The following is a 23,992-nucleotide window of genomic DNA, read 5'->3' as shown; positions in this document are numbered from 1 at the left end:
AATTTTAGCTTGTCTATTAACATGAAACTCTTCATGAACCTATAGATAAATATTTGTTTCCACATAAAAAGACTGTGTGTGTGTTTTTTTAGAATTCTCTTTGAACTCTGGATTACAAATATTAATTTGACCAAATTTTATTTATAAACCATTCTCTAGTAAAGTCCCTTTCTGAACAAAAATAAAGCATATGGCCTACATACTTACTTAAGTTCATTATATTCTGCTAAAGAACAATTTCAGCAAGTTGTTCAATGAACTCAGTATAATTCAAATATCTTTATCAGGATCACTTTAGCTAGTCAATTTATTTTCACTGACTACTAGTAGTACATCATTGCATATTTTTGCTTACTTATATGCCTTATTTGATGGAAGTAGAAGTCATGTGAAATGAGGAAATGCAGCAAGATCAGCTAAAACATGCCCTTATCTAAACCACCAAATCCTCACCGTATAAGAAAACAATAGAAAGGAAATATTTCACATAAAGCCACAGAGAAAGAAATCTTGGTGGCTTTGGAGAACTGTTTTCCACTTCATAGTTGTGTTTAATGGCAGATAATAAAGAAAAATAGGTTCTAATACCTAACACTATCTTGGGCCTAATGGGGGATCTTATTTAACACAGAAAATACAAACTAAGAGCAAAAGCACACTGTAAATGAACAAAAATTGAGAAAATTAAAAATATCACAAATATTCTTAACCCTGCTGTTAGTTTATAGCATTAAAGTTATACAGCTGATTTATCTCTAGGTATACTGATGGATGTCTAGTCAGAAATCTGAGTAGGCATAAAATAATAACTACTTACAGGATAAGTGCTGCCCTTTCAAAGTACTCAATGGCTTTTTCACAGAACTGGGTGTCAATGTAGTACGCTCCAAGCCATTCAATGACCTCAATGTTGGAAGGGAAATACCGGTAGGACTGACAAAATAGGAAAGGTGAAAAACCACACAACTTCAGTGATAAACAACATCTTTATGTTGCTTCTGGAATATCTTACTCAAGTGTTTAATTCTCCAAATGCCCAAAACGTGTAATATAAATGAATGGAAATAGTGTGCTACAGTAAGTGATCCGGGGGGGGGGGGGGGGGGGGGGAAGCATGCCAAGTTTTCTAATTGCAAAATGCTTTTTAGAAGTTACCCAAGATGAGTCTGTCATATTTTCCACCTAGACTTATTTGAAATACTATTTTAAATAGCTTGCAACAGCACAAACATTTACTTAAATCACATCTATGTACAAATAACTTACCTAAAACATTAAACAATGCTAACTAATAAGCATACAATTCCACGTTCACATCAGTCTGCTGGAAAACTCAGCCCAAAGCATTCCTTTCTATACATAACTACATGAATAACATTTTCAGCTTTTTAGAAATTCTCTCTGAAACAGCCAGCAAAATTATCATCAAGCACAACTCAACTGGTAATTCAGATTGCAACACAACCTTTGGTCATCGTCACTTTGCACAAATAAAGAAAGAGAACTCTCAGATTGCACCAGACACTTCCTGTCTTATTCTTGTTTCTAACACAGAAGAATCTCTACAAACTATGAACAGTAGTACAGCTAGTTTGAAATGAAAGAAGCTGCCTATCTTTAGGCAACTGTGTATCCATAATGTATAACTATACTGTTAAAATATATAAAAACTTCTAAACATAAACAAAACACAATATATATGTATCTCCATATCTACATCCCAATCAACTCAGTCACATTACACACCTCTAAAATGACTTCTATTATATTCTGATTTTATTTTCTCCCAAGCTATATTTGAAATTAACATTATTACAGGTCAGTGTAAACAATGACTACATTTAAAAAATAATGGAAAGTCTGAGGCCAATATCCACATGGAAACACAGCCTATGCATTTCCTTAGCCTACACATTTCCTATGTACTTCCTTAGGATCTGACTAAAAAAAATCAGACTCCATTAACTCTCCCCCAGTATTTCTTTTTAATCCTCTTTTTTGGATAACATTTTATAACGTTTAAATTAATCAATTGTTAATTTGATACAGGAATCTATGGCAAAATTTTCTTTACTCAGGACAAAGTGCATTGAAAAAGCAATAGAAGAGCAAGTACCTCATAGTAATAATGAAAAGCTTGGGATTTATCACCTTCAGTATCATATAAATTCCCTAGCTTTGAAAGTACATGTGGATCAGTTGGTACTACACTGATCAACTGCAGCAGCCACTCTATGGCTTGATTGGGATCTTCCATGATCTGGTATCTGAGTTTTCCCCAGTCAAGGACTGATGCCAGTAGTAGTTTGATTTACTCAGAATCCCTACTACTTTACCTAATGCAATCCATATGCTGAACACTACACCAGTGGAGATACAATGATGGGTTTTTTCCCACACTGTTTTCATAATTTTATTTGTATCAGAAAGTATTTTGGTTATGGTAGAAGAAGAAAAGTATTCAGAGACTTTGTCTGCTCTCACCTTAGAACCACGTTGGACTCAACAGAACTTTGGGCTCAGTTGTCCTCTCTCTCTCTCTGACACTAATCTTACTTCAACTTCCTTATTTTCAAGAATGAAGTGTGACAACCAGGCCATTTATTTGCAGCCTTTACAACCTGGCTAGTTTCTGTACTAAGAGCATTTTGTTTTAAAGTGATTAGGTAAAACTGCTATTCCCAAGAACAGCTTTTTGCCGGCAGGGGGGTTTTCTGTTGTATATCTAAGGAGCACAGCCCAGACTATTCTGGGCTGGACCTACTGCCCAAGCTGTATTTTCAGTTTCTGCTGCATCCCACCTGACACAGAAGAAGCTTCTGAGAATTGGTGGAAAGCAGTTTTACACAGCACTGGAGCAGAGCAGCTCTTCCCCAGATGGATACTGGGAGCTGTCGGGCCATTTACGCTGCTGTAAAGGGGCTGTACGTGGAATAGAGATCAGAGCCCTTTTGGGTTTTTGGAGGTTACTTATTTTACTGACCAGAATATATTTTTATTACCTACACTATTCTTAAAAGTGTAGTACATCAACTGAAATCTGTTCTGCCTTGGGGAGGATTTTATTACCGTCTGGATATCCTCAGAAGCATTGTTAAAGAAGTTCATAGTTTAGAATATCACTGGTGATGTGCAAAGCCAATCTCTTCCCTCAGCTTTTCAATCTGCTGAGCTTTTGCAGTGCTGGGAGACAATTATTTTCTTACACATACACTAACTAATCTGAAAACAGCTTTCGAACAGAACTTCACATTTATTAGTGATATAATTGTTTTCTTAAATATTTTACTTAATTGTGCTTACATCTGCCACATTATTTTCATAATAAAACCAGCAGCATTTTAAATATTCCATGACACAATTTAATACATAGTGTAAATCTAATCCCTGCAATGTGAACAGTCTTAATGTTCTTCACTGGCTTCACTGGAAATCTTCAATAAGGGTTAAGTTCTGGTCTCATCTTTCTCACAAATACCAGCTAATAAATCTTTCTTACTATAAAGGACACCATAGTAAATTTCTAAATCACCTTGACATGATTGAAACACGTATTTTGGATTAAATGAGTTTACTAAAACCACCATTCCTTATCATAACCCAGAAAAAGATACATGCTTGCCAGCTGGTAAAGGACTTGGGCACTATTTGGAAGGATTGCATGGAGTTTCAGAAAACAATCCAAAGCTTCATCTATCCTGTTTAACTTCTTGTAAGCTAAACCTAAAATATAAAGGTTACAGTATTAATATAATGAGAAACAGATCACTTCAGCATATTAACTGAAAGAATAACCAAGAAAAGCCAAATAGGAACACAGTACTTGGAGACAAGTGTACCTGCTTTGATTTTAAAGGACTCTCTATTTGTGTGAGCTACGCACAGAATTCTTATGGGCCAGCATGACCTACCAGACTGATAAACACAGGGAACATGAACCCAACCAAAGACCAAGAACTTATGTAATCTCATTTTTTGAACAAGATGAATGAGGGAAATACAAAGCTTTTAGAGGAGAATGACTCTCAGAGTTTAATAATGCTGAAACTGGTATCCTTTTAGTAGATAGTATGAATTTTTTAATCTTCAAAGTAACTCATTCATCTGCAATTACTAATTGATGTTGTTAACACTGGGAATTATTTTTTTGGCAGAACAGACAGGTAGTACAGGTTAATACCTTACCATAACATAAATTACTCAATAAAGTAATAAAAATTCACACATATTTCTATAAGAAAACTTTCAAAGAGAGATTCTCAGAGACACTAGTGTTACCTTCAGTCAAAAGCTAAATGACAATAGCACCTGTGACTTACCAAGATTATAAAGTGCTTCAGTGCATAAGGAATCATTCCTGAGAGCTTCCTTATAAAATTCAGCTGCTTTTTCACAGTCTCCATTTGCAAAAACAGTATTTCCTTTGTTAGTTAGAGCTGCTGGATTGTACCTATCTGAATTTACAGCTAAATCTGCATAGTTAGTTGCTTGTTCCAATTCATTCCCCTATATGAACAAAACAAACATTGTATTAGTCATTTGTCAGGTAATTTTCTTGCAGCTGCGGCTTCTTACAGGAATTTCAGGGGATTGAGGATGAAAAACAACCCCATTATTCAGTCCTAAAATGTATCTCGTATATTTGCATAAGGTAGATCATCTCTTTCAGGTTTCAGGTAACACTTGAGACATGCCTTGCCACTCTGTCCCATCCAGTCTGCAAGCTTTCTTTGTTGTAGTAAAGCAGCATTTATTAAAAAAAAAAAAAAAAGAAATCCATACCCTCAAACTTCATACACAAAGACAGCTACCTGAGCTACATATTTCACTTGTTCCTGAAGTTCAGCCAGGGTCCCCAGGGCTGATGTTTTAAATCCAATGGCTGGCATGTATCTGTGGCCTGGGGCTCAATCTCACTCTTCTTCCCATCAATAGTATACAAAGGGACCTGATCCAAATTTCAACTGGTGTTCCAGATCAACTACTCTAAGGTGCAGTTTCTTCTTGTTTACAGAGATTATTTAGGCAGACACAAAAATTGCTACAAAAATACAGAAGTGGCTACGTAAACTGCAGTTCTTAACTGGTTTTGTTGAAGCACTTACCAAATAATAAAGGAATGAAAGGTTGGTTGCAGCTGCACTCTTTACTCTGCTATCCTTTTTTTCAAACATTTTCAAAGTCTCCAGTGCCTAGAAATAATTTGGGAACAACTTACTTCACATTGAAGTGAACTTACTCCAAAATCCTTTCAGAAAGCATTGATAAACCTCACAGTAAGAAACAGCTGAAGTTATCAATTCATATAGTCACACATATAGTAATTACTAGAGCTTGCAACGCATATGCTTGTGACCATGTCCACATAAAAGTGTATCTGTACTTATACAATATTAATTTTCATCACAAAATTTCAATAATATTGGCTATTTATTACCTATCCAAAATTTAGATTAGATAAGGCTGCTGTGAACTACAGGTATCTGATAATTCTGTACATATAAAACACAATGGTAGATGATTTGCTTTTAATCTAGTCAACTAATAAAAATTTTCATACCTATTTTTCTAGTTCTTTAAGAGAACACAAATGAATTGACATAAAACCCTTATTAAAAAGCCAAAAAATAACATACTATATAAAAAAATATACACCATGGTGTAGGACTGGATTTTGATGTGCCTTTGTTTTGCATAATAAGATGACGACGATTGTCTAAGTTTAGGAAGTACTCAAATGTGAAGCTTGAGGCCAGAAGATTTATTTTAAAACTTTAACATGAAAACTGAACTTCAAAAACTTCAAAATAAAGATGCTTATAGACAAAAAAAAGAGCATATTTACAGCAAGTACAGTACAAAAATCCCTCTGATATAAAAGGCAGCTTTTTCTTTTCATTGGCTATGGAATAACATTTGTAACTGCAGACTAAATTATTAAATAAATCTGTCTCCCTTATACTAAATATTTATTCTAACAACACAAACTGTTAGAATATCACAGTGAGCCCAGTTCCATCATCTATTACAACACAGATGTGGCAACCACAATTAAACCATCAACATTAGCAATTCGAAAGTTTACTTCCTCCTTTCCATGAAATCTTTAAGCTGCTGTTTACATATCAAAGCAAAGGCATGGCACTATATGTCAAATGCCAAAACAAACATAAAGAGAAGTCTTTATTGTCTGTCATACACAGCTACTCTACACAAAAACCACAACTGTATTAATGATAAGAAAAATGACAAAACATACACAGCCATATGTAGTTCAGAGATTTAGTCAACTACATTCCACCCAAGAACTATGAACTATTTATAATCCTAATATTCTTTTAATAGAAGGTTCTTTTAAAATACACCAATTTCAATCAAAAAAAGCATTTCAAAAGTTAGGCTCTAGATTTTGTGGTCTCAGAAATGTACAAATATTAACTATGATACTTTTAAACTTTTTATGCATATTTATTTGTAACTTTCTCCAAAAAGGGAATGATCCCAAATATTTCCAGATGAAACGTTACTATATCTGAAGTACTCTACTCTTAAGGAAAGATTTGCTTCTTCATGGAATTAACTTTTGGTGAATTTAGAGCTTTACAGTTCAAAGTTACTTTCTGAAAAGCCATTCCCAATTCTATCTGATTTATTTACCTCTGCTTTTACTGCTAAATGGGACCTTGGATGATAAAGATTGGACAGAAATGCCCTTTCAACATATAACAAAAAGTTCAGATGAGTCCGAACTCAATTCATTTACTGGTAAATTATCTTGTGGGTCTCTTGAACCATTTCAGCAATTATGAGCCCTAGGATGAAAATCCATAGGCAATATTCCTTTTGTCCTTGTAAAGCAGCACAGTATCATCAGTTACATTTAAAGATTTCAGAAGAACTTCTAACTTTTTAATCCCAACAATAACAATTACTTAGGTTCAACAATCAAAGCACAGACTATCCAAACTATTCTTTGTTACTTGCTTCCAGTGTATCTATATTATTTGCTTACAGAAGTTAAACTTCAAAGCAGTTTGTTTGACTCTAGCAGGGTGTGCCAGAGATGTTAAGATGCATGGTTAACCTGTAGAATTTTGTTTTTAAATTGATTTTCGAAGTTTTTCTTTGATATTAAAAAAAATCAAAATATTTTATACACACAGCTAAACAGATTATGGTAATTTTCCCTCGAATTTTATTTTACATTTTATTTGAAAGGACTGTTTTAAACTATTATATTCATTATGATGAACCCATACTCAAGCCCATTGTTCTAACAGGAGAAATCTATTTTAGTTTGTTGTTTTTATTAAAAAAAGACACAATAAAACTTCAGCCTTGGAACCGAGTATTTCAAAACGTTTCCATTCCTGTTATTCAGCCAAAGGTGTGTTGAGCAGTTGGTGAGTTAGAAGTATATGAACAACAGACAGACAGGATGAATGTAAATGTCAGCTGCAGTTTTATTAGAACAAAAAAAATATAAAGAAGCTCTCTGCAATCACCATTCTGTAGTCCTACTCTACTGTTAAGTGGTTCCAGTGCAGGTCAAAGGTCTTCTGTCACATAATCCAAATAAAAAGGTTCTTCTCCCCTTACTCCTAACTTCCAACACACTTCCCTCTTCCTCCATTGAAGTACTCCACAAAACATCACCAATAATCTCTGTATCTCATTTTACCTGTGGGAATTGATTTTAGGTTTTTTAACTTATACTGAACACTAACTGGAAATCACAAAAAAATACCATTGAAACAATCAATTCCTGAGATCATAAGACTTTTTACCTACCTGTAACATTCTCACCCTTTCAAAGCTATCATCAGTAAATGTTCCAGATTTGCCCAAAACTTTGCAAACTCTCAAACTGCTTCCTGCTCTCCGAAAAGATTTCAATGTGCTGGTTCTGGCTGGGATAGTTAATTCTTTTAATAAAAACTTTGGGGCTCTGTTTTGGGTTTGTGCTGGGAACCATTGGTAACACAGTTTTAGCAAAGCAGGGCTCTCACAAAGCCAAGGCCTTTTCTGCTCCTCACCCCCACCCCACCAGCGAGTAGACAGGAGGTGCACAAGGAATTGGGACAGGACACAGCCATGACAGCTGGCCCCAGCTGATCAAAGGGATGTCCTACACCAAAAGGTGTCATGCCCAGCACAGAAATCTGGGGGAAGAAGGAGGAAGAGAGGATGTTTGGAGTGATGCTGTTTGTCTCCCCAAGTCACCATTGTGCATGGCGGAGCCCAGCTCTCCTGGGGATGGCTGAACACACCTGTCTGCCCATGGGAAATGGTGAATGAATTCCTTGGTGTCACTTTGCTTGTATGCACAGCTTTTCCTTTATCTATTACACTGCCTTTATCTTAGCCCATGAGTTTTTCCCCATTCACTCTTCTGATTCTATCCCCATCCCAGTGGGGCAGGGAGTGAGAGAGTGGCAACTTAGTTGCCAGCTGGGGTTAAACCACAACAGTCAGACACACAGGATAATACAGGATAATATAGGATAACTCTCTTGCTGTATCTATAGGGAAGAAGAGGACAAGACAGACAGAAAGAGCAAGAGCTGCTCAGAAAAGCAGAAAAGCTTAGAAATGAGAAGTAAAAGCAGGCCAAAGTTAAACACATGGCCCTGTGTGCATCCCTTCAAGATATGGGAATGTGAATGACCTTAGAAGATGACAGGTATCCACAGCTTCAGCTCTAATTTTGCTGTGTATGTAATTCTTGCCACTCATGCACAACTGGGGATTGCTCTATTACTTCTTATTTATCAAGGATTCCTATCACTGAATGTACCAGCCAGTGTACGGTAGAAGAAAACCCACCAAACCCTGTCAGATACCTGAGTTTGTTTTTGTTCAGATGAAGCTTTTTTCTAACTACTCACATTCTAAACCAAGCCTTGTATGTAATGGAATGACAGAAGAGTCAACTAAAGTATAAGGACAACTTACAGTATATTTTAGGGAATGCTCTAGTACATGGGGAATGGCAAGGATACCAGAGCATAAACAGTAATTATACACAGCAGGTGCAACTGCATGTATTCTGGTACTATAGTCAACATAAACGAGAGAAAGGTTCAGCTCATATTAATGAAAATACCCCCAGGCTGATTAGCAAAAGGCTTTCCAAGCTCTATTGACTGTACTGACCTCAGTTCCCCATGAACTGCAATGACAGCTTGGACACCCAGTGAAGAAAACTACACTTAGGTGTTTTGATTTTGAAATGCACTGCATTCACTCTAACTTCATGGCAGAAATTTCATTTAGATAAAACTTGTCTCTTGGCAGTGTTTTTATAAAGTTTTTTTACTGATCAGCATCAAAATAACTATTGTTTGCATAAATTACACTTTCCCTTGCCAAAAAACATGCTGTGGCTAACAAAGGTATCTTTGCAAATAGAGTATTAAAAAGTACTAATGTGAAAAGTTACTATACCTGGTTAAAATTCTGTTGCCTTAAGTAAGTAGTGGCTTTATTTATTTCCAGATCATTGGCTAACTCCACATAGTGGGAAGCTTTCACTGCATCAACACACCTACAACAGAAAGCAAGCCTTAAGACAATCAAAATGCATCTGTGCAAACGCCTCCAAGTTATGTAGTTTTTTCAGGTAATTTGCCTTCTGGCAGGAGAAATTTTCTTAGCTAATCTTTCTTCACAGTGGCAAAGAACATTCTGATTAAAAATACTTGTAAGAATATTTCAGTCCTATAACCTACCTTAATTACAGTATCTCGGCTGACTCTTGTTTCTTTTCAGTCAGCTGCCTAAATATCACTTTATTTTCTATCACAGAACAATACTGGATGTCAAAAACTGACTAAAATAATTTTTCAAGCATTTTCTTTTATTTCTATAATGTGGTTTTTCAAATTTCATCTTCTGATGCATATATTACCAAACCTATAAAAAATATTAGTGAACAAAGCCAGAGACTACAGACCATGTCCCTGAGCTATATCATAATAATAATAAAGTCATAATAATAAGTCTCTTTCTGGTCATCCTCCAGTTATTTGTGGCTTAGGGTCTTCTGCAAAAAGAGCAGAGAACAGAAGGCAGCAGACAGTTCAGATGCTCACTCACAGCCATTGTCTTCCGTGGTTTGGTGTGATCTACTTTCAGCCGCCTGATCACTTGAAGACTTTATTTATTGTATGCATATCCTGTTCTCTCAAACACTTGGAAAATAGGCACAGTAAATGAACAACTTGTGGGATGCTTCCTTAATCCCTTCCACTATTTTTTTAACTGGTGGAAAGCCACCTTCTTTCCTTTTAATAGCTGGCTATTTTGCCAACACAAGTTTAATTCAACAAACTGCCTGCTGTTATAATTGGTTTGGCAGGTGGGCAGTCATTAGACAAATGCCATTTATGTTAGAGGAAAAGCTGTAATAAAAATTGGTAATTTATTCTTTTATTACTAATGTCTTTGCAACACCAAAAAAAGCCTTTTCAACTGTTAGTTTCAACATCTTTTAACCATAAAATGCAATGAAATCTAACTATCCAACTATTCTTTATGAAATAGGACAGAGTATTCCCAATATCATGTCACATTTTAAGTAAGAAGTCATCAACTCTGAAGAATATTCTCTAAATAAAATGAATTTTATTGAAAGTACATTTAATACACAGAGGACCGATACTAAAGTTTATAATTAGAAAAACTAAGCTCAAGCTGCCAGTTCAACTTCTTCATTGGGCTTGAATACCTCAGCTTAAAATAACAAAGAGTAAATCTGTCCTGATACACAAAAAGCAATCCCACAGATCTCAGCAAAAGCTGTTCAATTAGCCAGAACAGGTGTGAGAGTGTGTTACTCCATAACAAGTATTCTGTGGATAGCACTAAGAAAACTGAGTATCTTCTAACCTTTTCAAGTTTTTCTGAACAAAAAACAAGACACAGAGCAAACAAATCTGACTTGCTCATGCTAACAAATCAGAAAACAACAACCTAATTTTTCACAAGACATATTATTTAAGTCCTGATAATTCAGAACGGCAGAAGTAAGAAAATTGTAAGATTGAAAATATTATTAAAACATCAAACACCACCTTGTGGACTCTAGCAGACATTACATGTCTGTGTGAGAGATTGTTTCCTGTTAGTATAAACAGGTTTCCTAGCAAATTATAATTATAGGACCTGCAAAATTTGAGAATAATCCTAACAGGTCATAAACCCCGGGTAAAGAACAGTCCCATCAAACATTATTCATTACCTAAACACTAACATATATGTTAGTGCAATATAATAATGTTGTGCCTGCAATACATGACATTCATTTGCATGCAAATTATTTTTCAGCGCTATTAAGCTACAAAAAATATCAAAGTAAGCCCTTAAAAAATAAATTTTGGAAAAGTTATGTTATTAATTTTTTATACTGTCATTATAAGAAGTGTGTCTAATTGAATTTGTTTTAAAGAGAAGAGTATTTTGCTGTAGAAAATACCACAGAAGGCAAAAGCTAAGCTGTACATTGCAAAATAAAGTCCAAATGATGAACTGAGTCAGCAGCCTATCACTGTGTACACTTGTATAAATGTCTTAAGAAATGGTAGATTAAATTTATATTTATAAACATTAAGCTCATAAATGAAATTCAAACAAACCTTCCTTAAAATTTAGCTTCCAGTGTTTTATATAATGACTCAATGGAGAGATCAAAACTTCTTAAGCACCCCAAGTCTTCATTATGCCATCTTCAACCTTAAAGACTAGCAATCACTGCCTTCCATACAGCATTTGTTTGCTGACACTTTTAAAAGCTTTTCAAGTTTGAAATTCAATTGAACTTTTTGTGTGAATTCAGAACACTGCAAAATGTATAATTAAGAGTTGCCTTTCAATGATAAATTACTTTTTAAGAGAGAACACACTCAAATGCTTTGTTTTTTTAGGGGGCAAACTAAGACTAGCCTGGTCACTGTGTTTGAGATGCACAGAGAAGCACATTTCCCAGGCTCCTTCCATCTGTGAACTGGTTTCATAGGCAGCACAGGAGTTGACAGAGTTTAGGATAAAAGAAGCCCCACTTGACTCTTACCAGTCATAGCCTACTGCAAAAGATGTCTCGATTGCTGGTGCAATGAGCTTGGCAGCTGTCATGATGTATTCCTCTGCCAAGGACTTTCTAAAGAAAAAAAAAAAAACACAAAAAACTCAACACAAGAATACGAAAGAAATCCTTCACTCTTAGGGAGGTGAGGCACTGGAACAGGCTGCCCAGAGAAGCTGTGGATACCCCATCCCTGGAAGTGCTCAAGGCCAGGTTGGATGGGGCTCTGAGCAACCTGGTGTCCCTGCCCATGGCAAGGGGGCTGGAATCAGATCATCCCTAAAGTCCCTTCCAAACCAAACCATTCCATACTTGCATACAATTCTATGTCACCATTTCAGAAACATGTATAGAAAACAAAACAAAACGTGTTCTGGCTTCTTCCTGCACTCAGTACAAATCTCAGAAGTCAATGTAAGCAGTTCCCTGTTACCACTCTTTACCTGTACCTTGATTAGGGTCTTAGTTTTTCTGTTTTCCTTTCACTGCACACTAGTTCTATTTAAAAAAAAACAAAAAAACTCAAAACACTGCAAGTTTTAAGCAGTGTACCCTTTAACATTTGGGATAGATACTCTAGGACAGTACACTAAACTGAGTGATCCAACTGGTTCTTCTGAGCATGTTCCTTCCCAAGAATTGGGAGGACACTTTTATATCAAGAGCTGTGGCCAGGTGACAAGACTGATAATCCTTCCAGAAGCTAAAATTCAAGGCACCACAGTCAAGAAAGAACAGAATCCACCATGTTACCTCTCACGTTCTATTTGGCTTAAACTGTCAATTTTAATGGCTTCAATCAGTAGATTCGTATGTAGATCATCCTGGAGGAGCAAAAACAACTCAAAATTATATGAGCATACAAATATTTTAATTATTTTATGGACAATATGACTGCAAACATAAATTGATGTCAAATATATAGTCTATATTGTCACTTACTTTCCACATTTGAAAAAGCTAGCTTCAGATTAAAGTAGTTTTCTAACCATATACTCTGAAATTTGGCATTTCAAATACTTCAGTACTGTTTTTCTGCTCATGTGTGTTGTCACAGCTCACACTAAGGTTGTTAACAGATGTAGTTCATGTCATGTGTATCAGACCAGGAAGGCTGCACATCACAGTGAGAATATTCTCATGCTCAAAAATAAGCATGTGCTGAACCACTGTGGTATTCAGCAGACGAGGACTTGTGCTACCTCCTCACTACAATAACTTGCAGGATCATATTAGGGTTTCTATCACACATCTCTGTTAGCTCTAAAAGAAGTTATGCAGGGTATGCTAGGTAGCCTTTCCCCATTTATTGGGGACAGATCATAGATTTTTGCAAAATAAAGACCAGAAGGAAAGCATGAACTTTTCTCTGACCTCTTCATAAAAAATTAGAAAACTTGGAATGTCTGTTAAAACTATAGCTTGCCTACCCTTAGAAATAACTTGTGCAATCTCAAGGCTTTCTTCCAAAGAATGATATGAAACAGTCCTCAATTAATTCAAAGGCTTAATGATCCTTACTCTTACATAATTTCTAATATAAGAAATTATATAAAATGTATTAAAATATATACATATATATCAATAAATATATCTATATGCCTCATATGTTAAATTTTGTTTCCTTATGCTATGACAATAGGAAACAACAGCTACTCTTAACGTGCAAACAGTTTGAAGATTAGTTATATATTTAATCTTTAGGGTTGAAAGATTTGCATCACTTAAAAAAAGACTGCTAGGAGAAGATAAAAGGCTTGATCTTTCTATAGAGGATTTTTCTAAGAGGGACCCTAAACCTGTTTATTATTTCTTCCTCTTTTTAGCATCATGGAAAGTCAAAGGAAGTCCAGTTTCCAACAAAGTCTAATAAACTAAAATAAGCATCTGTAAATGTCACTATAGTTTTCCTCTGTAAAGTAACACTACAATATTACAGGTTTTATTAGCACTCACTTGAGGAAACTTGCATGAACCCACTCATTATTTAGCTCCCTTCATTTTACCTTATAAATATTTTATTAAAATTTTATATAATTGAAGATGGTAAAGGAGTAAGTGAGCTATGTAAGTAAGTGCAAATGAATTTCAACATAATCATTACGAGGACAATCTTGTGGTGTGGGTTTTATGTACACCATATCTTTTGAGGAAAAAAAGATTTAAGTGTTCTCTCATTATTTTACACATCTGAGCAGTACTGCCACACTAAATGCATGCTGGTAAAAAACTTATTTCAGATACTTAAATATACATCAATTTCCATATTCAGTACAGTCCAAGCATTCAGTAGCTGTCCCTCTTTCTCCTGATTTACTATAAAAAGCCAGTTTATTTTTTTAAGACTTACATTTAATGAAACATATTTGTCCTCAAAATCCACGTCCAAGGGAACTTCAATGAGGTTTTTGAACGCTTTCTTCATTTGCTCACCACTTCCAATAGCAAAGTAACATAGGATCAGGTTGAAGCCTGCCTTCAGGTTTGGGGATATGCTCATGATTTCTTCAAATGAAGAAATGGCATCAACGTATTGGCCAGTTTTAATAAACGCAACTCCAATATTTTCCATAATTTTTATCCTAAGTAAGAAATCAGCTTTAGGTTGGATTTTTAACTACTAAGTCATACTGTATCCAAAATTTGTATTTCATAACCATGCCTCCTAGAAGAAACTCACCTCATCTGTTTGTGGGAACTAGTAATCTGGTCGAGAGCCATTCGATAGAATTTGATAGCCTTGGAATAGTTCCGTTGTTTCAAATATATATTTCCCATATTTACCTTCAGTACACCTATCAAAAGGAGTCAATGAGTTACAACATTTTAAAACTGTTTCGAAGTGACAGAGTAGAACAACTCCTTAATAACTATGTCTTCATTATAGGAGAGTAATGTCCCTTTAAAGCAGCACTGCACAGAACTGCCTTCTGTGAATTTAACACAAGAGCAGACAAGAGAGAAGATGAAGTCGTGATGAAACCTAGACTACCATGTAAGATGTATTCTGATTTTGATTTTGAATTGAGGGATGAAATGGAGATTACTTATAGTGCTCTCCAGGAAGACAGCTGCAAATAAACTCTCTGAAAAAAACACACTGTAGGAGTCTTAGAGATACAAAAAATACTAAAAGAAACTCTCGGGGGGAAAGGCCAAGTCAAAAGAGAAAAAATCAGTACTAGAGAAGACCACATAGCATGTGTGGCATGAGAAAACTATGTATTTGTCTTTATGTTTAGCTTAGTCTGCAGAAAGAAAAGACTTCAGGAGTCAGTATAATTTAATGTAGTTTGGCTCTCCAAGTCAGAGACTATGAGTATCTGTCACCCACTCGGAGTGGCAGACACGAGGGGTGAGTTCTCTGAGTATTAATTAGCACCATGCAAATACAGTCCTCACTTTGAATGCCTGACTACCAGTTTAAATCCACTTTGGAATACAACCTACCTCCATTGCTGAACATCTTATTCTTCACTATAACTTGGTAAGTAGTCAGCGCTTCAGCATACATTTCATTGGCAACATACTGAGTGGCCAGATTGAGGAGAACCTATTAAAAAATTGGAATTACAGGTACAAGAAATATATTGTTGTCTAAACAGTAATCAACTTGAATTCATAGTAGATAATTTGAAGTTAATTTCACCTTGGAACTACTGTCTTTACCACTTTTAAGCTTCCCATCTTTAATATTCCTTTGTTCTTGCAAATTGATATAGAGGAAACAAGTTTAAAAGCTACTTATTCTAGGTAATTCTTTTATTTTTGTACATAAACTACTAGCATTCAAAGTTATGCTACATGGGCCTTAGACCTAAGTAAACACAATGCAATAATGAAAGGTTATTAAAAAATATTCATACAAGAAAATTCTCAGAAACTGCATGCAATTAATGACTCCCAACATTTGGAAAATGGTTCTAATACCTGTGGTCACTCAGTTTAGAAGGGGAGAATTTTTCCAAACTGCTGTTTCACAACAGAAGTTCTGTTGGTGTCAGGTAAAATAGTTCTGCATTTTTTCCACAGCTTTACTCTAACCTTCATAGTAAAATAAATTACCAGGTCTGCCTAATTCAATATATTAATTTTTAATAATTGCCTCCACAGCACTACCTGGAATATGAATTTAAATATCCCTCAAGTATTTTTATGCATGCTGTACCCTTTAAAAAAAATTACTATTTGAAAACCAGAATGTAAATCTAGATACCTGCTTTAAGATTCAGGAATATTGCTATACCCTATTTCATGTAACACATTCATGGTCACTTTATGGTTCAATTTAAAGGCAGCATCCGATCTTTCCTGTTTTGTTTTCTCCTCTTGGCATATTACATTCGCTAGGCTATTTATTTCTGGAATACAGGGTCTGCATCTGCTATACTTTGATATGCAGGTCTTAAGTGTGAGTAAATATCTGGAATACATATCCATGGAAATTCTTCTCCACTTAATGTAGACTGGTTTCTCTGGTATTTGAGATTGCAAGAGAATGGACCTGACAACACGAATGGATCTCCTCTGTACACTGCCAGGAGCATTACAACACAGACACACACACACACTTCAGGAAGCACTGACATTTCTGCTCAGGAGGTTTTTTAGCAACATTTCAGCCACTGAAGATTTCTAAGCACTTACTGTGTAAGTGAGGTCTAAGTTGATGCTTTCTGGAGGAGCAATTTGTTCACGTTGCCTCAACAATTCTCTTTCCTGTCTTCCAGCCTCTTTTGCTTTCTCCAGAGCCTTAAACAAAACACTAGAATTTAACAATGCCTTGAATCTTACTGACTCAAGATGATAAAAACACATTCAAAAAAGTATGAAGAGAATATACTCATGTCTATTTTCTTTGGTTTACAGACTGCACAAAATGCAGAAAAAAGCACCAGACTCAGCAAAAGGTTTTAATTAGCAATAAGCAAACATACAGTTATCTAAGTCTGCTTAGCTATGTAATTATGTACCCAATTATAATTCTCTGCAGATTGGTGTCAAAATCCTTTGTAGAAGTAATGCTTTGGGTCTAGCAAGTGCCATCAGCAGTCCTGTGTGCCTCCACAAGGGTGCAGTGATTAACAAAGTAATGGTTACTACTCAAGGTGGCTATTTGGAAGCCAGTGGTGAAAGCAGTACTTCATGATACAGTGTGATTCCTAGTCCTTATGATAGAAGGCAAATCTTACTTGGCTATTTTACATACGAGTTCACAACTTTGATGACTTTTGCAGGAAAATGGATAGTCTGCTGGACTTGTCAAAAACAAACATCCTATAGGACCCTTGGAGTCCTCTGATACAACCTACATAAAAAACAACCCTTTCACATCAAGAGCATTCTTGACCATACATGCAAGAGGCTCAGGAAAAATTGACAAAATAGATTAGTTAATTAGCCACTTCTCAGTGGCACAACAATGCTCTAGTATCCTCTATAACAGAACAAATACATTCAAACTGAAAACTATTGAAAATAGTTCTCTATCCACGGGAAGCTTTAATCATACCTAGGAACTGTTAAGTGGTAGCTACCCTGGGACAGAACTGTGCCAGTACAACTATTTCATCAGACCCATCTGAAGAGGTCAATTGACACAGGGAAGGGAACTTTTCTAACACTGAAATCTTAAAAAATATAAATGCCAGAAATACAGCTCCTACTTTTTTTTAGCAAAGCAAGCTTATCAGTAGACTAGAAGAGTCATAAAAAATTTAGAAATAAAATTATTTTACTAATTTTAAACATTTGACTGCAAGTCATTTTGAAACATCTATCTATATAAATTACAGCAGAAATGAAGTGAAATTCAGAAAAACTACCAATTTCAAGTCTCCACAGGTATTGGCAACACAGCTTTCTTCAACCAGCTCATTCACTTTTTTTTCCAACTGCTTCATCTTCTCTTCTAAACTAAAATAAAAATAACAACAAAAGGATTAACACTAAAGTTAAACTAATGTAACTGCAAACACTAAGCTTTTACGTGTTATATTCTCAATAAAACAATACAATGACATATCGCATGTCACAACTAACTGGTTTTCCCATCACAGAAAGTATTGTGTGAAACTATGCCAAGAGAAGATTGTCCAAAGACATCACATTCACACTCTTAATCTGAGAACAGAGACCTAAGAAAACATAAATTCTCTTACAAGAAGAGTACCAACAGGCAAATTTCACAAACTAAATTTGTTCAGGAGAAGTCACTACAAAACAACAGATGAGATTTCATATCAAACACTAATGAAATGAAATACCACATTAAAAGCAATTAATTGAACCTTTATTTGCATACATAACTTTAAAGCATTGCTTGCAAATGCAGACTATAACAAAAAGTTGTGGTTCTTCTCAACTTTTTCCGCTGCTAAATACCCAAACATTTCAGAAGGACTCCCTATTCCTATAGAGCTACATTTGGGGAACAGAACTTCGGTACTGGAAAGCTCAATGATTTTCTGAGTGAACTCCCCAACATTCACACCAGCATGAAAGTTTCAGCTCAAGTGCTAAGCTCAGAGTGAACAGGGAGAAAGAGCAGGCAACTTCCCCCAAGTTCTTCCCAAAGAGCAGCAAGAATCATGGTGTTCCTTGCCTGTCACACACACTTCCATGGTCCTGCACAATTCTGTGTAAGTATCACAGCACTTGTACAGCAACAGCTACATGCAGGCTGCTGAGCTAGTCAGAACCAGAGACCACTGAAATCAGATGCTCCTGAAAGTCAGTCAACCACATGCACAAATGTTTGGGGCATCATTCCACCAAGTTCAGAGTTTGGCCCCTCAAGATTTTTGTAACTGCCTGGATGTTTTTAAACTCTAGGCATGGTTGGTTTTCTGTTGCTGTTAACGCTTTGAAAGGATGTAATGCAGAACTGAACAAACCTGTCCGAAGTTTTCTTTTCCAGAGGTGAAGCAGGACCTCTTGCCTGGCCAAGAGGATCAAATGAAGAACCTGAAGAATTAACAGAATACTGAAAACTGTAAAATAACATCTCCCTGTGGCAGCTGGTGATTTCTACAAACCATACCTCTCACAGCTGCTTTCGTGTAACCTGCAGCTTGCACTGCTGTCATTGGTCGAGAAACCCCATCCTCAAATGAAGAAGAAGATATATTAAAATAATCTCACTAAAAAGTATGTTGTAGACAATACAGACATAATTACATATTTTATATAATTTTATATATTATATATATAATTTTAATGAAAAATTGCTCATTGCATGTCAGCAAGTGTCAGAAAGTACTGCACTGTTACTGCTTCCAAATCTGTGCTCAAATAAAACATACATCACTACCCTCATGCTTTCTGACAGTACTATGTTCAAAAAAGGACAAATTAAAAGCGTAGTCATTTGTATTAATTCAATGAACTTCTAAACACTTGTATCTAACACTTACCAGAAAAATTCATTGTTCCAAATGAATATAAAATGTAAATATTGGAACTTTTACCTGTATAGTTCCTGTCATGGGTCTTCCCATAGATGAAGTTGAAGTTGCCTTTGACTACAAAAATAAGTAAGTTGTTTGAAATTGTCATTCACAAAGCATAAGAAGCCTATGTACGGTCTTCTCAACACTAAATTTTAAAAGTTGAGCTCTCACATAAGTTCACAGCAAAGTTCCCATTTATATTACTCATATGTAATACGCTGCCAGTGCCTGGCAGATTTAACACGTTGAACACTTCAGTTAGCACAAATTCACAGTAAAGGCTTTTTATGGTTTTGATACTTCTGTCAGCTCTTTTAAAAAGAAATACATAGAAAATTATCTGAGGCAGCATATTTTCCATTATTAAATTACTGAAATTGCTACCTTGAAGTTGAACAAGTAATTTACACAAAATACTTCAGTAAAATTCTGTGCAGAGGTGGTGAAATCTGTCACTGTATTAATCTCTTAAGCTATACTTTCATGCAGATTTATTTAACCAATACATCTAAGTATACCAAAGAACATAACCAACTTTTTCTGATTCAATTAGAGATGTTTCAGGGCCCATATTTTTCAAGACTTGACTTCACCTTAACTTCCAGAAAGCTTTTCCAAGCCCAAATAACAACCTCTTCAGCTCCCCCTGCAAGTGAACCTAATTAACAGCTTGGACTCTAATGCCTTATGCAGTACAGAAGATTTCCAGCATGGTTCAGGTTAAGGAGAAAAGAAAAACTAGTAACCATGCCTTAACCAAATGCAACACTGTGAATTAAAACTAATGAATAGATGCGCTTCACTGGAATGAAATTCTTAATTTAGAAGGGTTCACTTTGTGTGTGGAATTAAAGGGCACATTTATATTTTGTAAATGACATTTTCATGAAGGATACAACAGAACAAAAACCTGCCCCAAATCCAGTAGCTAGAGGTCTTGGACTTGATGTACCAGGAATTTTGGCTGTCACCTGGGAAGGAAAAAAAAGAGAACCAAACAAAAAAAACCCCTCCAATTAAAACCTGTATGTGTCAATTAATAGTGTTTCTACATAGTAAGATCTACATTAATGCAAAATGCTTCAAAAGGTACTTACAGGAGGTCTTCTTCCATGACTTGTTCTTGCTGCCTGTTGAAAAGCAACATCATTTTCTAAATCCTAGAAAAGATAAAAGCATTAACCCTTTTAAAACCACGGTACACAAACTCACAATTCCACAACCTTCAGACTACAAAAGCAGATTGGTAAAAAATCAAAAATTCTTCACAAAATACTTGAAGATAACTGAACAACAGGATTTACTGACAATAAATTACAATTATATTATTTATTTGTCTATCTTTTTTGGTATTTTAGATTAGGAAATGTAAAAACTGGTTATTTTCTAAAAACACAGAGGAAACAGAACCAAAGTCATAAAATACAACATAAATTTCTTTTTCCATTCAAATGCTCACTGTGTATGCTGTTTCTGAATTTTGACATTAACAACTGCAATGCAAGACATTAAAACACCTCATGTCTCTCAGGTCTGCAGCAACTCCCATGAATTGGGTTCTGGGATTTCACACAAGATGACAAGTCTTGCTAGTGGGTTTGGACCAAATGACATCACTGTTGTCCCAACTCCTCCACACCAGCAGCTACCCAAAAGTGGTCTGCAGGACTACTTAAAGATATCGCAGATGCTCTACCCAACTGCACAGAGACATGCAGGATTCCGTTCTACTGTGAGCTCCTCCAGCAGCAGCACAGGAGGAAGTCTGTGCTGACCACTCAGGAGACTCTTTTGTCCAAAAACTTGCTGCTGCACACAGCCTGGGAAATAACACATTAAATGTGCCTACAAATAATTATAATTTTGTATTTCAAAAATTCTGCCAGTTACAGCATCTTAGATCTGCTGAGATCTGCACAAATGTTTAGCTGGAATAGAAAGCTATCTAAGAATTAACTATTCATGAAGATCCCTGAGAAATTTCAAATGTTTCTTGCTAAATAAAGTAAATTTCACTTCAAAGCAGTCGTAAACTTGTATATACCCATAACTGGTACTATACCCATAAATTCATATCTTAGTACTTCTAAGTTAAAATTCTATGTATGGGAAAGGTGGGAAACAGCAAATATTTTACCTCCGTGTCAAACATAGGATTATAATCATTGTAGCCAGAATAGAGGTCATCTTCATTATTCTCAGAAGCCAGATGCACATTTTGCATCATTTTTCTGTGGAACATTTAACATGCCAAATGTTACCTCAGTGGTTTTATATAAACATTTAAATGTGCAAAATATAAACACTGGTTTGATTAGATGTAAAAAACTAGGACTTGTTTATAAAGAATATTAAATGGCACCATTTCATGGATCGATATGTTTGTTTATACTTATACCAGTTATGATTATGATTTTAAATTGTTTTAAAGACATTTATCATTAAAACTAAATAATAATAACAAGTAACCACATTACTACTTCTAGAACAGTATCTTTCCACTGTCAGCTAACTCAAGTTTAAGACAACTCATTTTCTGAAGTTAGTCTTTATAGCCCAAACTATAGTGATACTAGAAAGTCTAATGAAAGGCATTACATCTTGCATTGAGCCTTTCCTTTCCCTTTCCTCCTGCATTCTAACGTCAACATAGCTACGGTTATGAAGCCATTTCAATTAAAACGGGTTTCAAAAGCTAGCATTATAGAAGCCCCGGTTCCAAAGTCTTTCTCCACCAGTATTTCCCTGTCTAACACGGTGCGTTCACCTGGCGGCCTCTCCCTCACGGAGGGCAGACACTAAAGTGTCTCACTTTGCCTGGCTACCTGTTTTCATAAAAACCTCAAGAAGGCAACGTTTGCTTTCATCGATAACATGAAGTACATGCCCTTCTGCAAGCAAGCCTCAGCCAGGACGCAGCGCAGGGCTCCTCGGCAGCGGCAGCGGCAGGATGATGTTCCCCGTCGCTTCCCCGCCGTGCGCGGCGCTCCGCGGCCGAGCCGCTCCCGGCGCGGGTTCCTTCAGCGGGGGCGCGGCGATGCGCCCCGGAGCGGGGCCGGCTCAGGGCACGGGCGAGACTCCCGCCCCCGGCTCGCCCGCGGCCGCGGCCCTCTCGGCGCTCGGGGCCGGGCGGCGTTGCCCGGGACACGGCGGCGCTCCCCGCATGCACCGCGGCCCGGCCGGGCGGGGCGAGCCGCGGGCGGGGCCGGGCGCTGCCGGAGCCGCGGCCCCGGGCGGGCGGGGCTGCCGTGAGGGCGGGCTCGGCCCTGGGGCTCGCGTGGCGTCGCCTCGCCCCTGCAGGGCGAGCGGCGCCAAAGCTCCCGTAAACTGAACGTGCAACCCAGTCGCAATCCAAAACGTCACCATTTCTTCCAATGAGCTGAGAAATCTGTTCTCAAAACTGAAAGGCTCTATTTAAAAAAAAAAAAAAAAAAAAAAAAGTTGTAGAAGTTGTTCAAGTTTCCCATATGCCATACCTCTGAAACGAAATTTTAAAAAATCCCGAATGACTTATAAAAAGACGATTCTCCCTGCCATCTTTACTACTTTGTCTTGGTATTTTGGAAACCCTGACAAGTGTCAGCTGATTTGCCCACGGCAAATCATTTTACTCTGGAGAAAGTTTCCTATTGCCTGAATGGAAAACAGAATAGAGACGGGATCTCTGAACACACCTACAGTATCTTTGAGAGAGAAAACATTTTATGAGACCAATCGTGACGCCCATTGCCTTATCCCAATTACATAAGAAAGCTGCAATGACAATATACAGTACAGTAAGAACACCCTTTTTACGGTCAGGGTTTGTGCACGTTATGCAATGTCAGGGTCTTCTGCTGCTCACCTTTCAGCCTCAAAGTCCTTTGTGAAGAGATAAGTGCAGAGGATATGAGCGAAAGGTCTTTCTACTCTGGCTCCCAGCGAGAGAAACAAAGATAACATAAAGAATTATTAAAACGTTATCACTTCCTGCATTATTCTGTTCACGTTCCATGCATGAACCACTTTCACGCAGAAACTTGAGACTTGAGACCTTTGGACATGAGAATCTTTATACCTGAATTTTCTAGAGTACAAGCAGTTGGCAGAATAACAGACTTAGGGTGGGAAAAGTTTTCAGCTGCATTACTTGCCACATATTCATCATAAGAAATCTTCATCATAAACTTCAGCATAAGAAATATATATAGATTTATAGCCCCCCTTTCTCTGCCTGTGACTCCTCATATATAATTGAACGTATGGTTTTTAGATTTTTCTCGTTGTCCTCAGAATGCATTAATATATTCCTGAGCAATTGTGGTAGTTTGTGTGGTAAGAGACCTAGCTCTGCTATCTCTGGCTTGTCCATACTGGGGAGCTGGGCATACTGGTGCCAAGTGCTACTCTGACATTTCAGCCCAAATATCTAGCGCAAAAAGGCACTGTGTCAAGGAGGCAGTGCATCTAACTTATAAAT

General features: G+C 36.6%; 1 protein-coding gene across 1 annotated transcript in view; it reads right to left on the bottom strand.

The window, feature by feature from the left end:
• Positions 1-22,659, bottom strand: part of IFT88 (intraflagellar transport 88) — a 43,028-nt gene extending 20,369 nt beyond the window's left edge. The window contains exons 1-20 of the mRNA XM_066175842.1: positions 22,421-22,659; positions 21,671-21,764; positions 20,631-20,693; positions 20,448-20,504; positions 19,552-19,605; positions 19,125-19,188; positions 18,979-19,048; positions 17,908-17,998; positions 16,730-16,834; positions 15,533-15,635; positions 14,763-14,877; positions 14,433-14,664; positions 12,836-12,906; positions 12,071-12,157; positions 9,448-9,547; positions 5,106-5,192; positions 4,320-4,506; positions 3,615-3,723; positions 2,117-2,267; positions 818-933 (exon numbers count right to left, since the gene is read on the bottom strand). Of these exons, the coding sequence (XP_066031939.1) occupies positions 818-933; positions 2,117-2,267; positions 3,615-3,723; positions 4,320-4,506; positions 5,106-5,192; positions 9,448-9,547; positions 12,071-12,157; positions 12,836-12,906; positions 14,433-14,664; positions 14,763-14,877; positions 15,533-15,635; positions 16,730-16,834; positions 17,908-17,998; positions 18,979-19,048; positions 19,125-19,188; positions 19,552-19,605; positions 20,448-20,504; positions 20,631-20,693; positions 21,671-21,760 (1,952 nt within the window). The 5' untranslated portion in view covers positions 21,761-21,764; positions 22,421-22,659. The remainder of the gene's footprint in view (positions 1-817; positions 934-2,116; positions 2,268-3,614; positions 3,724-4,319; positions 4,507-5,105; positions 5,193-9,447; positions 9,548-12,070; positions 12,158-12,835; positions 12,907-14,432; positions 14,665-14,762; positions 14,878-15,532; positions 15,636-16,729; positions 16,835-17,907; positions 17,999-18,978; positions 19,049-19,124; positions 19,189-19,551; positions 19,606-20,447; positions 20,505-20,630; positions 20,694-21,670; positions 21,765-22,420) is intronic.
• Positions 22,660-23,992: the final 1,333 nt, after the last annotated feature.

Source organism: Chamaea fasciata, unplaced genomic scaffold (assembly GCF_029207755.1).
Source record: "Chamaea fasciata isolate MVZ Bird 193981 ecotype frontalis unplaced genomic scaffold, bChaFas1.0.hap1 SCAF_2, whole genome shotgun sequence".
In the NCBI taxonomy this organism is placed as follows: domain Eukaryota; kingdom Metazoa; phylum Chordata; class Aves; order Passeriformes; family Sylviidae; genus Chamaea; species Chamaea fasciata.
The sequence above is the reverse complement of the archived record's forward strand: the minus strand, read 5'-3'. Positions and strand labels throughout refer to the sequence as shown.